The sequence below is a fragment of the Dipteris shenzhenensis genome, chromosome 22 (genome assembly GCF_047967505.1).
Source record: "Dipteris shenzhenensis isolate YYH24624 ecotype China chromosome 22, Dip_SZ_1.0, whole genome shotgun sequence".
In the NCBI taxonomy this organism is placed as follows: domain Eukaryota; kingdom Viridiplantae; phylum Streptophyta; class Polypodiopsida; order Gleicheniales; family Dipteridaceae; genus Dipteris; species Dipteris shenzhenensis.
This window is the reverse complement of record NC_141617.1, coordinates 27,419,438-27,431,407: the sequence shown is the minus strand read 5'-3', so window position 1 is coordinate 27,431,407 and position 11,970 is coordinate 27,419,438. Positions and strand designations below refer to the sequence as shown.

The 11,970-nt window shown below is 43.3% G+C and overlaps 1 protein-coding gene across 1 annotated transcript in view; it reads right to left on the bottom strand.

The window, feature by feature from the left end:
• Nucleotides 1–570: 570 nt before the first annotated feature.
• Nucleotides 571–11,970, bottom strand: part of LOC147887953 (U3 small nucleolar ribonucleoprotein IMP3-like) — a 32,519-nt gene continuing 21,119 nt past the window's right edge. The window contains exons 2-5 of the mRNA XM_087393644.1: nucleotides 1,564–1,671; nucleotides 1,374–1,448; nucleotides 1,185–1,264; nucleotides 571–1,071 (exon numbers count right to left, since the gene is read on the bottom strand). Of these exons, the coding sequence (XP_087249770.1) occupies nucleotides 920–1,071; nucleotides 1,185–1,264; nucleotides 1,374–1,448; nucleotides 1,564–1,671 (415 nt within the window). The 3' untranslated portion in view covers nucleotides 571–919. The remainder of the gene's footprint in view (nucleotides 1,072–1,184; nucleotides 1,265–1,373; nucleotides 1,449–1,563; nucleotides 1,672–11,970) is intronic.

Genomic DNA, 11,970 nt, shown 5'->3' with positions numbered 1-11,970 from the left:
GGATGTTTACTCCTAGCCTAGGAATCTCCCTTCCTGCGCTGTTGCTGGTGTAGCCCCTCACTAGCTATGGATCTACACACAAATCCAGGTACTTTGATGGTTCTGAATTTCCGCAACCTACATGCTGTCCTTTATCTTTGCATTCATTTGCTGCCATTTCTACTTTACTAGGTTGTGAACTAGATCTAGCTGGAGGCTAGTTTAGCTACACAGTTCCCATGCATGATCTTCAGGCCAGGGAAATCACATTATCTTCAGTTTTCAGGGAAGGGGGGGGATATATACATAATCCTATATATAATGAGGTATAATACTGTGCATGCCATTTCAAAAGAAGGTGCACCTTACCTTCCTACATTTTCTGTCCTTTCCAAAGGAGTGGAGGCAAGCACTATGATTGTATGAAAAACTTGAGCACCCACTTTTGTACTTGTTTTAGGGGGGAAAGAGACTAACATAAGCAATGAGAACTTGGAAACATGACAATATTTCCTACCCTGCTCAATCTCTCAGTCAAGGACATTAGGAAGCACATGTAAAACAGAAAACATTGTCAGACAGATATTGTTGATCAAGAATGCACAACCAGTATACTGAGGAAGCCCAACCATTTTGTCTTCAGATGCATTCAGGCCACAAGATTTGCCAGAGATTGTAATAATTGATGCATCTCAAACAGCTCCTGACAAGCCTCTTCTGGATTATTATCTAAGCTCTCATATTAATACACAGAATTACCATTTAAGGGCTTGATGTCTAGCAATGCTAAAAGTCCTTCCAAATTGAAATGAAAGGCAGCAATAAGGTTTTTCCTTTCTTAAGTGTAACACAAGAAAGAAACTTCTGTTTCACCAGGCATGAAGGAAAGGTTGACCCAAGTGTTGGCTCATTCCCATGGTCTACAAAAGAGAATGTGCTACTAGTTCAGTAGATCGTAATCATCAAGCCGATCATTGTACTGCAACACCTTCCTTCTAATTTTTGAAGTGTCCACCCATGTAACAAGGTCCTCCATGTTCCGAGTAACAAGAAAAGCAGGATCTGTCACGGTCTCCGGTCCAATTCTAACATCTAAATTAAACATTAAGGAAAGTTCAAAATAGTTCAGGCTTACAATTCTTAATACAACTAAAAGGAAGAGCAAAATCAGGGTACAAAAAACCCTTCTCACATTAAAAGGATACGTCCTTGTTCAATGAATGTGACAGCCTCCCGAAGATGTTCAGCCAAGCGAAGCCTCACAATCACTACAGCCAACCTCCTTCTGCATACAGCAAAAAATCAGAAGTGAAATGATGAAGCATATGACCAAATCATTATCCAGTCGAAACACATCCAAACAAAACATCCAAACAAAACTGTAGATAACTCACCTACAGAAAGAAGACACTGACAATTTATCACAAAGAGCCAAGCTTTTCTTGCTCGGAATTACACCCATTGAATACCTGCAAATTGACAGCAGAACATTGATGTGTCAAAATTAGTCATCGTGTATTAAAAAAAGAAAAGATTGCAAACCTAGAGTTCCTCCCCTTTTTAGATCACAAGCATCAACCTTACAATTTTTCTAGTAGCTGCTCTGTCATTTTTATCCGAAAAGGGTCCGTAGAATCCAATTTCTTCAATATACTGACCAGTTTTGTCACCATGCCACATATCCCATTATACCTGTACCAGAAATTAATATCTTATTCAGACACAATTGAAGGCTGACAACATGTGAAAACCATGCTCTTGAGGTTATTGCATATAAACATGATGCAAAAACAACATTGTGAACCTCAAATGAAAGAGTGTAACACATTTTATGTAGAAAAGGGGGTAGGGGCAGATTAGAGAAAGGGGATAGAAGAGCGGAAGAGAGAGTAAGGGGGAGAAGGAGGGAGATGGGTAGAGAGAGAGAGAGAGAGAGAGAGAGAGAGAGAGCAGGCAAGTAAGAGGAGGGAGAGAGTAGATGTGATAGACGTCACATAAGTGAGTACAATGGGAGTGAGACGGGCTTCTATAGTCACTTCACTACTTAGTCCTAACCCACACGAATTTAGGCTAGTTTTGGCCTTCATTACGAACCATCCCCACCAAAAATAAGTTTGTCCAACAAAGGCCTCTTGCTGCTGCAAAAAGGCCATGCATGCCACCCGGGTCAAAAGGAAAAGAAAGACAGTTCTTGTCCCCATATGTTGTAGCACCACCGGCAGGGGTCATGTACCCGTTGATGCCACCTAGCATGCTCATCATGAAGAAGCTCCAAAATCACGTAGAGATTGGCTGTCCCCAATGCAGTTATTTTGCGGACCTCTTTGTGCCTTGATGTCCCACTTTTCCCAAGGTCAGAAGCATTCATTGTTTTGCCATATACGTTGCAAAGCAGCTTTGATGTGCTGTTGTTGCATTGCATTTTATCTATGCTCGCCTGCCCAAACGCTAAGAACTGAAAATCATTCTCATTATAGCTGCTGTATTTGGGCTCCAACAGCTCCAGAAGCATCTTTGCTTTGATGGGAGCACAATGGCTGTAGCAGACTGAATTCCAGCCGGATCCCCTGCTTGAATAGCATTGTCACTTGATGTTCCTGTTCTTTTTTTAGTACTTCGATCCTGATTGGTACTAGGCGGGTCACAGTATTCCTCTCCTTCATATTGGAACTGTACAAGGAATTTACCATCGTTATTTCTTACTGTGCCAAGGTAGAAATCCCACATGAACAGCATGAGATCTTTAAACAAGCAGCCTGGTTCCTTGACTTCTAGAGCTTGGCATATGAGACGTGCTCGAGAGCTAAATGTACAGATATAAAACTCAAGATGTAAGGTCTTCAGCACTCTAAACCCTCCTTCCTCCCAATATTCTTTGCCAGCGTTTTGCATATCAGCAGACACTCCTTTCAAAGAGGAGAAAACCAGTGCTTGATGCCCAACTGGATGCAAAAATATCCCTTTGTAAAACTGCATCCCTAAAAACCCTAATTGTTGCATAAATTTGTCCATAGATCCCTTACTGCCTGCCTTCACCATCGACAAAAATGAATCCTCCTTGAAGGCAGGTTTCAGTGCAGTATTTTCAACTTTGAAAAGCATATGCTGACATGTTTCTATACCAATCTTTTCTGAATTCTTAGAATCATCTGGGAGTGAACTCAGTAAAGAGACTTGCATCGTCACACATGCTTTGGTATCATCCATGGCCCAACCAGAATTACCACCCCAACATCCCCCTGCATGTCGAGCGGAAAGGCCTGCCTTGGTAGAGTGACTTCCAAGTGACTCATGCTCGAGTTCTTCATTGATTTCCTGAAGGTCTAAAGGAGCCAGACTGTCATCTACCACAGCCCTAGCCAAGAACAAGGCAAGCTCATTTGAATGTCCAAAGCAGTATCATCTGCACTTGCTACTAGTAGAACAAAAGTTTTTGCAATATCCTCAGCATATAGAGAAGGCAGTAAAACAGAATTTATCTCTTTCTCACGATTTTTCCTATCCATTGCCAAAGTTATCAATCTCTCTACAAAAATAGAATCCCTGAAGCTCTCCAACAGCAGAATTGAAGTTGGCGTACTGTTTCAAGTTGCCTTACTATGTGATCCTCCAATTATGATGTTGTATTGGTTATATCTTTTGCTCTGGGTTTTTTGGACTCCTTGGAAACTGACATTCAGAGCCTCCGTGATTATTGCTATGAAATCTTTATAAGTTCAAAGTACTCAATAAAAATACCCTCTTTTCTCCCCAAAAAAGATTTCAAAATGTCCATGAGATAAATCAAATATTTAAACATGAGCTTCTAAAGAAAACTTTTGTAGGGATTGCCACGTCTTCTAAGCTTCTTATCACTTCTCCAACCTCATCAGACACAAAGTAGTCCTGAATGATGCCTTAAATAAAAATGACCTCGTCCAGGTCTGCAATATCATTGCATTCACGAAAAAGTAGTGTGGCTGTAGAAGCTGCATTTAGACACCCGCCTTCTACAGCCTTTGCCACAAACAGCGGCAACAAATCTTTAGCATGGGGTATGTCTAAAGTCAAACATCAATGGCATCTGCGAGATGAGCAAAATCTTTTGATATTTGACTCAGCAGTTTCTTTCAGCAAAGAACGATTTTAACCCTTAAAATTCCTTTTCCTATGACCAATGTCATACATTCTCTTGCAATCATTCCTTTCCAAGTGGCTCCTGCAAGCTTCGTTGGCTCTTTTGCAGAGCTGCCTCTGGCTTAAGCTCTCTATACAAAAGCACAATTTCCAAGACTGATATCTGCAGGATTTTCAGTCAGTTGATAAATAAATTCCCATAAATCCTCATTGTAAATGGACTAGGCTATGTAATGCATTACCCCTTGAAAATAATTGCATCAAAAATTTCAGTTCCATTGTTACAATGCTCAAATGTGAAATTACAATTGACCCATTTTCGTTCCCTTCTATGATTGGCTTCTGCAATGAGGCCATGATGGAACTGGCAAACATATGGGTGGTCTCCCTGTGATACCAACATCCATGGACATTCACTGTTGACAAGCTGGAATAACTGCATGCAGTATAAAGAAGCATAATGACCTGATGATAAATATAACAAAATTTGTGGCCTAAAAACCTCAACATGACACTGCATTAGGACTGCAATCATAACAACTGAATCTCGGGGGTTGTCTTTCCAACTTATGTCTGCAACTTGCTGATCAAAGAACATTTTTACATAATTCTGAATTTCTAGCTCATAGGCTAGTGATATCTGCATGTTACTAGTAGTCAACCTCGATGAACTATAATTAATAGTCCTCACATGACCCTCATAGTTTTGTACAGCCTCATCCTGAGCACATGGATTTGCTTTGCAAGTGCCAATACACGGTAGCATTTATCCCATGCTGTACACAGCACAAGGACACACGTCCGAAGTTCTGCCCTTGCATTTACAGCACTCCTATGAGATGCCATTGTTCTCATTATGGTTACTAAGTGTAGAATGCAAAACTCCCGGATATACTCTCACCTAATGAGCAGTTGTAAAGGGAATAAGGCATGTAAAAGCTGTGGCCATATTCCCCAATGTCATGCTTGATTCCCTTCTATGATTGGCTTGAAAGTTTGTATATTAAGCAGCCATTCATTTCAATGGCTGCGCAGACTCAAAATAGGCCCAAAACAGGCCAAAATGAATTCATGACAAAAACACCATTTTTAAAATTTTTATCGGAATATGGTCATGTTGGTACTCAAAATGACCGGAATTCGACAAGGAATCCAAATATGAGGTCAAACCTGTCAAATTATACACTTTGAAAATGAACAAATTTCCCACATGCTCTCCCTTCCCCTTTGCATTTAGTAGATGAACATAACTTTCACATTCCTCATCCTCTCTCTCGTCCTTGCACTCCTTTTTGCATACCTTATAAGTTCCCCCTCTACGTTTTCCACTATGATAACGAATATATGTTCCAACTCCCCTCCCCTCCCTTCTCCATGCCACCTTACCCATGCGCCCGTCCCTCCCACTTTCCTTTATCTCCCCTCCCCCCCTCTCTCCTCTTAACTGCAACCACAACCCAAACTTTCAACCCACCCCACTCCATGACCCCCCACCCCCCCCCTCTCTCTCAAGGTGAATGAAAAGCTCGCAATATTCATGAAATTTGAAAAAAAGCTCATGACAAAAAGCTCACCAAAAAATCACACCCATGCTGCACAAGCTGCTCCTTGTCATTGTGTGTAAGTTTACTTTGGCATCCTTTGTTATCGTCTGTGTGGTCTTCGATATCTTCTTCCTTTAGGGAGATCATACAATGCTGGATACTCACCTCCGCCTTGAAAATTTTATCCTCAAAGTTTGCATGCCTAGAAGAATCAAGTGTGAGCGCACCCACATCCTTACCTTGTTGGAAAAGTCATCTCCCTGTCTGTAAGCCCACATTTGAGGAGAGCATGGGGGAGTTGTACTAGGAGATGATGTGGCTGCCACATAGGCAGCACATTGGCACACACAGAGAAAAGACATGAAAAGTGGCTACCACATGGGAGCACACAAGCTGCCATGTGGGCAGAACATACCTGGCAGGATGGAGCTCTTATGGAGGACAGATCTGGTACAGATCAGACATGTGTATGTCAGGAGATATACGGAGCAGATTTGCGCAGGAGAAGAGATGTTCAGATCATGGGACCCTGACGCGAATGTACAGCACAGATGCGCCTACCGGGTGGATGCTTGCAGGTGCCTGTACAGAGCATGGGCAGGGCTGGACATGTCCAGAACAGTACAAGGATAGACAGAGCAGGTATGTGCCTGTTTGGAGCAGTAATGGCCTTCATAGGGCCTGGTATAAACACCAACTTGGGCACAGGATGGCCTGGGCTAGTGTCTGCCTGCCACATGACCAGGCGGATCTGTTAGGGCAGCAAAAAGGTGCCCACAGGTCAGTGTAACAGACCAGCCCAGTTGGGTTTACAAACTGGCTGGGTCAGTTATTATGGGGCTGCACGTCGACCAGTTTTGGGCCCTTAAGGGCCTCTAAAAGGAGCCCACTTGGTGATTAGGGATCCAAGCAAGGAGCAAATTGGAGCTGCAGGAGGCCTGCCTTAGGAACCAGTTCAAGGACAAGGGAGGTGGCGCATTAGCAGCAGACAAAGAGCCCACAGGGATTAAGACCCTTGGCTGTCTTCTAGGGCAGCAAGGAGAACGGGAGTCAGGAGAAGCTTGGGCCTCGCCCTTGGCTGCACATCAGGGCAGCAAGGAGGTCAAGTCTTCAAGACATTGTCTCATAGTGGCTGTCCGGGAGGGGTGTGTATGTCGGCATGGTAACAAAGCCAACTCAAGCTCTATGGAAGCACGCAGGCTGAATATTCTAGAGATAGGAGAACAGCATATTTTGGAAGTACAGCGGTCCACAGTTTTGTTAGCACAATAGACTTTTCTTTTGTATTGCGTCTATCTCTTGGACGGAAATATATCTATTGCGGGTTCTACATCTCTCTCATGAACTGTCAGAGTCGTGCTTACACGGAAGCGTGATTTTCAGTCCAATAACTTAATAAACTTAGAATTTTAAAACTTTTATAAATTGCACATAAAAATACCACAACTTTAAATGCATTCACACCACATAACAACAAGACAATAAAAGAGAGAGAGAGACAAGTACACCAGCACCCGACTGGGGGAGAATGAGGCTGCTTCCCCCCCCCCCGCCCCCAACTAGGTAAACCCAATTGTATTTTTTTATATTCAATGATGCTTAGCCTCACTACAATGGTAGTACAGATCTTTAGACAAAACCCCCTCTAGGAAATCTAGAGTTCTAGACCAAGACTCAAATATAGGACTATTACAATTATCTTTCTTTTCAAAGAGGGACTTAGATGTACAATGATTGAGAATCATCCAAGAAAGTAACCACTGGCAACCTTTGGCCCGGTACCAAGGGGAGAAAACCGCATAAATGGTCTTGGTCCCACTTATCCCTGAAACATAGGAGACTCAGATTCTACCCATTAGGGTTATATAGAAACCCACAACAGAAACAGTTAGCGTTTTTATCCTAAACAACCTTTGGAAATCGAAGATAAAATCAGTTTTAGAAAGCCCTATGACTGAAAAATGAAATCTGAAAATCACTTTCTGGTAGTATAAAGGACAAAAAACGGAATTGAATGCAAGAAAAACAGTGCGTAAAAGAAGGTGTAGTGATTGATAAAATTGAAATACATGAAGAATACTTGCCCCGTGACTCGTCTTGGGCACCGGAAAGAAAGAAAGGTAGGCTGAAGCAGAAATTCCAGCAATCATCAAGTTGGACAGCAGGAGGATGGCTAGGAAGAGGGCAAATTTGCAAAGAGAGCAAATTTGCCCCGTGACTCGTCTTGGGCACCGGAAAGAAAGAAAGGTAGGCTGAAGCAGAAATTCCAGCAATCATCAAGTTGGACAGCAGGAGGATGGCTAGGAAGAGGGCAAATTTGCAAAGAGAGCAATAGGGAGAGGGTGCAAATTTGCAGAGAGAGCAATTGTGAATGCTTAGAACTAAGCCCAAACTTTATATAGACCTTGGGTGAAAGAAGAAAGCTAATAAACGCTGAGAAAGCACTAAAAGCAGGCTGAAAAAGCTGTGAAAAGCTGAAAAAACGATTTCTAATATTTTATTTTCTAATTATAGTATTTTATTTGTTATTCTATGTTGAATAGATTTTAGGAGTTATTTGAATACTTTAAATAGGTCACTTAAAAATTCTGCCCCATGACTCCTCTACCCATCCACACAATTAATTAATATGGGGCCTAGGACTCGGTTAACCCGAGAACTTAAACGGTTTGTATCTAGCCCTAACCAATTCAGTTCTACCAAACTGGAACCATCTTCCAACTCGACACGGAAGATCCATGGCCATGTTGAAGATGGCAAAGAGAGAGACCGTGCTGAAGACGGTAACAAAAGACCATACTAAAGATGGTAGATCACACTGAAGGTGATAGAGCCACACTGAAGGTGACTGGTCGCGCTGAAGCACTGAAGGCAATAAGAGCTCTGATGTCTAGAAAGGGTCACTGAAGGTGACAAGTGCTATACTGGAGATAGCAATGCATGGTGATCAGTCATGAAAAGAGAGTACTATGAACTGCCGATGAAGATAGCAGAAGAAGCCCGACCGGGATGTAAAGTCCTATCACAAGAATTCACATAGAAGAATACACACATGTGGTCAGTAAAATTAAGATCTCAAGAAAGTAAAAATAGTGAAAAAAAAAAATGGCAATGAGAAAGAGTCATTGATACATTCCTTCTGTCGCCGAAAATCCAGTTGCCCTCAACTGGCAACAAGTTAGATGGGAATATTGCATTGTAAAAACTTCCTTGCTTAAATTAATGAACAAGAATACTGCCATGTATATGCGTACAGCATGAGTCTACTGTGAGACTTGAAAAAGAAAGATAACAGCATAAAGAAAATTGATAATCATATTGCCATTGTCAACTGAAGTGTTGAAACACTTACGAGGAACAATCATCCGTCGCCAATTTGCAAAGTACTAATAATGTTCTTGGGCTTGGATTACCAATATCTTTGCAAATCAAAAGTAGATTGTCGTTATTCCTCAATGTCACATGCACCCCTGCACTTCGGTGTAATGTGACACACTGGCTACATCAACAAGAGTGTTATAGTTTCCTAGTAGGAGATTTTGTTGTATGATGTGACCCTTTGTGAGCCCTTGTCCAGGGACAATCAGGCACAAGCTACGTAAGTCAGTCTCTAAGCCTTAGATCAAGTCAAACAGTCATACTTGTTCACTGATACCCACTGGAGAACAGTAGGTAGTTAGTGTTTCCATCTTAGGTTAGGTTAGGTCTAGGTCATAGCCTAGGATAGGAGCCCCAGAGGGGCCCCCAAAGGCTGACCAGTAGACCAGAGGGAAGCAAGCAAGACAGCCTACAAAGGCTGCCCACAAAGCTCCCTAGAAAATGAGCCAAGGAAGGGCTTTTATAGGCCAAGGGGCCAGCAACCAGTCGGTTGTAGCCAACTGCTCACTCTTGGCTACAGCCAGGCAGGTTGGCTGGCTCCTCAGCCCCTGTAAATAGGCCCTCGCTGCCCTCTCATTTCTCATTCATCCCTCCTACCTTCACACTCCTACAGCTCCACTCTAGCCCCTCCTGAACAGCTTGACACCTCCATAAGTTGGCCTTTGACCAGCCTCAGCTCTTGGCCTCAGTTCAGCTGGAAGGTGTTCACGCAACGCATCAGACAGGGAATCGGATCAGCAAACGGAGTAAGGTTTGGGGTTCTGTTTCAGCAGCTCTTTTCAATTACCTTTTACAGTTTGCACAGCTCACTTCTCAACTCTATATTTCAGTCATCTCTCAAGTCTCTTTTAGAATCTATTACTCCTAGCTTTCACTCTCTCACTCACGCAGTAACCCTGCATTCCGGTGGACAACACAAGCCTCTCCCTTGCCTTGCAGAAGTGCCCTACATTGTCAGTGTGGACAGCATCAAGGTCTCGGTATTGGTCGGCGTTGCCTCACGTCTTTGGGTCTGCTATACATGTGCACAGTATACTCTTCAGAAGCGTGTTTCCATGCTCTCTCAAAGAGTGTTATTTGTATTTCTCCGTATAAAGCAAATTCTCCCCTAATTGGGGGAGGGGGCGTGGGTACAGGGACCCAATCAACTGTCGACTCCATTTTCTCTCTACCCTTATCTCCTTTCTCTCTCGATGGTGCATAACACTAATTCCTCGCTAAAGGTTTAAAGAAGGTCTTGTTGTGATTAAACAATCAGATTACCGTTGCATGTTACATTGGTATCAAAGCTTCGGTCTGTATCCAGCTTGACTACCGTGAGTGTATGGTTGTGTTGAGATTCGGAAAGGACACACAATCAAGTGCCATGGAAGGATCAAGAAAGCAAGTCAACTTTGAAGACTATGAAGAGGAGAAATACTACCAAAGATAAGCTTCCGGCAAGTGCTCAAGAAATGATGGCGAACTTTCTGGAGCAGGATCGGGTCCTCCTACAGCAACTCGAAGAACATGCATCCCAGCTAGAAGAAAGAAGAAGACAGTTGGACCAGACCAAACAACTTCTAGAGGAGAAGGAAGCAGAAAAGCTGCTAGAAGAAAGAGGAACCACAGATTTTGAGAAACTACTCTTGTTGATGCGTAACGCAAAAATGAGGAGGCACTGCGACACGCAGAGCTCGCCCAGGCAGAGAAGCAACAAAAGCTAGACCGAGAGGCGATGCTTCTCCAACACAAGCAGATGTTAGCCACTAAGCAAGCAAGTTTGAGCGCTACAGCCGTCACCGCCACAGCTTCGTGATCGACAAAAATAACACCACTCACTCAGTCCCCTCCAAATTTTGTTAAGTATGATGGTAAGTGTGGCCATTCAGCTATCTTCAATTCATTCATCAATTCGTAGCTCATTTTTCGTTAGCGCAGCAGCTATCACTGCCACAGCTTCGTGATCGACAAAGGTAACACCACTCACTCGGTCCACTCCAAATTTTGTTAAGTATGATGGTAAGTGTGACCATTCAGCTATCTTCAATTCATTCATCAGTTTGTAGCTCGCTTTCTGTTAGCGCGGATTCAAGATGAGCAAGACAAAGTCCACCTAGCAGCCCGTCACCTTATTGGTGAGGCGGTTACCTGGTGGCAACATTGGGCTAGTAAGCATACGAACTCAACAACATTTGTTTGGGCAACGTTCGTTACCGACCCCAAAGCCCGTTTTCTCCTGCCCCAGTATATGTGACAAGATAATGCAATTCATTCGAGGATTGGACACTAACATCCGTTTCACCATCCGTGTAATGAAGGGGAAAAAGAGGCCAAGTTAGAGGCCCTTTAGGTGAAAAATGTGGAGGGACTATATGAGTCTCCACCCACCCACTACTATGTACCTTTTTTATGTGACATCTAATCCTATCTATTCTCCCTCCTCCTTCCTGTTTCCTACTGCCTACGCTTACACTCTCTCTCCTGCCTCTCTATCTCTCTATCCCCTCATCCTTCTCTCTCTTCCTCTCTTTTTCCCCTTCCCCTCTCTTCTCCTCCCTTCCTTCTGCTATTCTATCCCCATCTCCAAATCTGCCCCTTTCCCTTTCACTACATTGGTATCAAAGCTCCGCTCTCTCACACCTTTGCTTCTATCCTTTACACCCTTCACTCTAAATTCTAGTAGTTGCTACGCCAACGCCTATCCCGAACTTGCAAGCTACAAACAAGCTACACCAACTTCCGAATGACGGGCAAAAATCTTGAGCGTCGCTCCAACGCCTAAGCATAGGGCCTCCATCGCCAACAAGTGCACCACCACCGTGATTATCACACTCAACATCTGTGATAACATTCTGGAGCATCTCGTCCCCAACCGCCATTGCCAACAAGTCCAAGGTCTTCTGCCTCAAGATGAAGGGTGACTACCATCGGTACACCTTGCTCGCCTACAAGTCTGCCTAGGCAGCTCTTC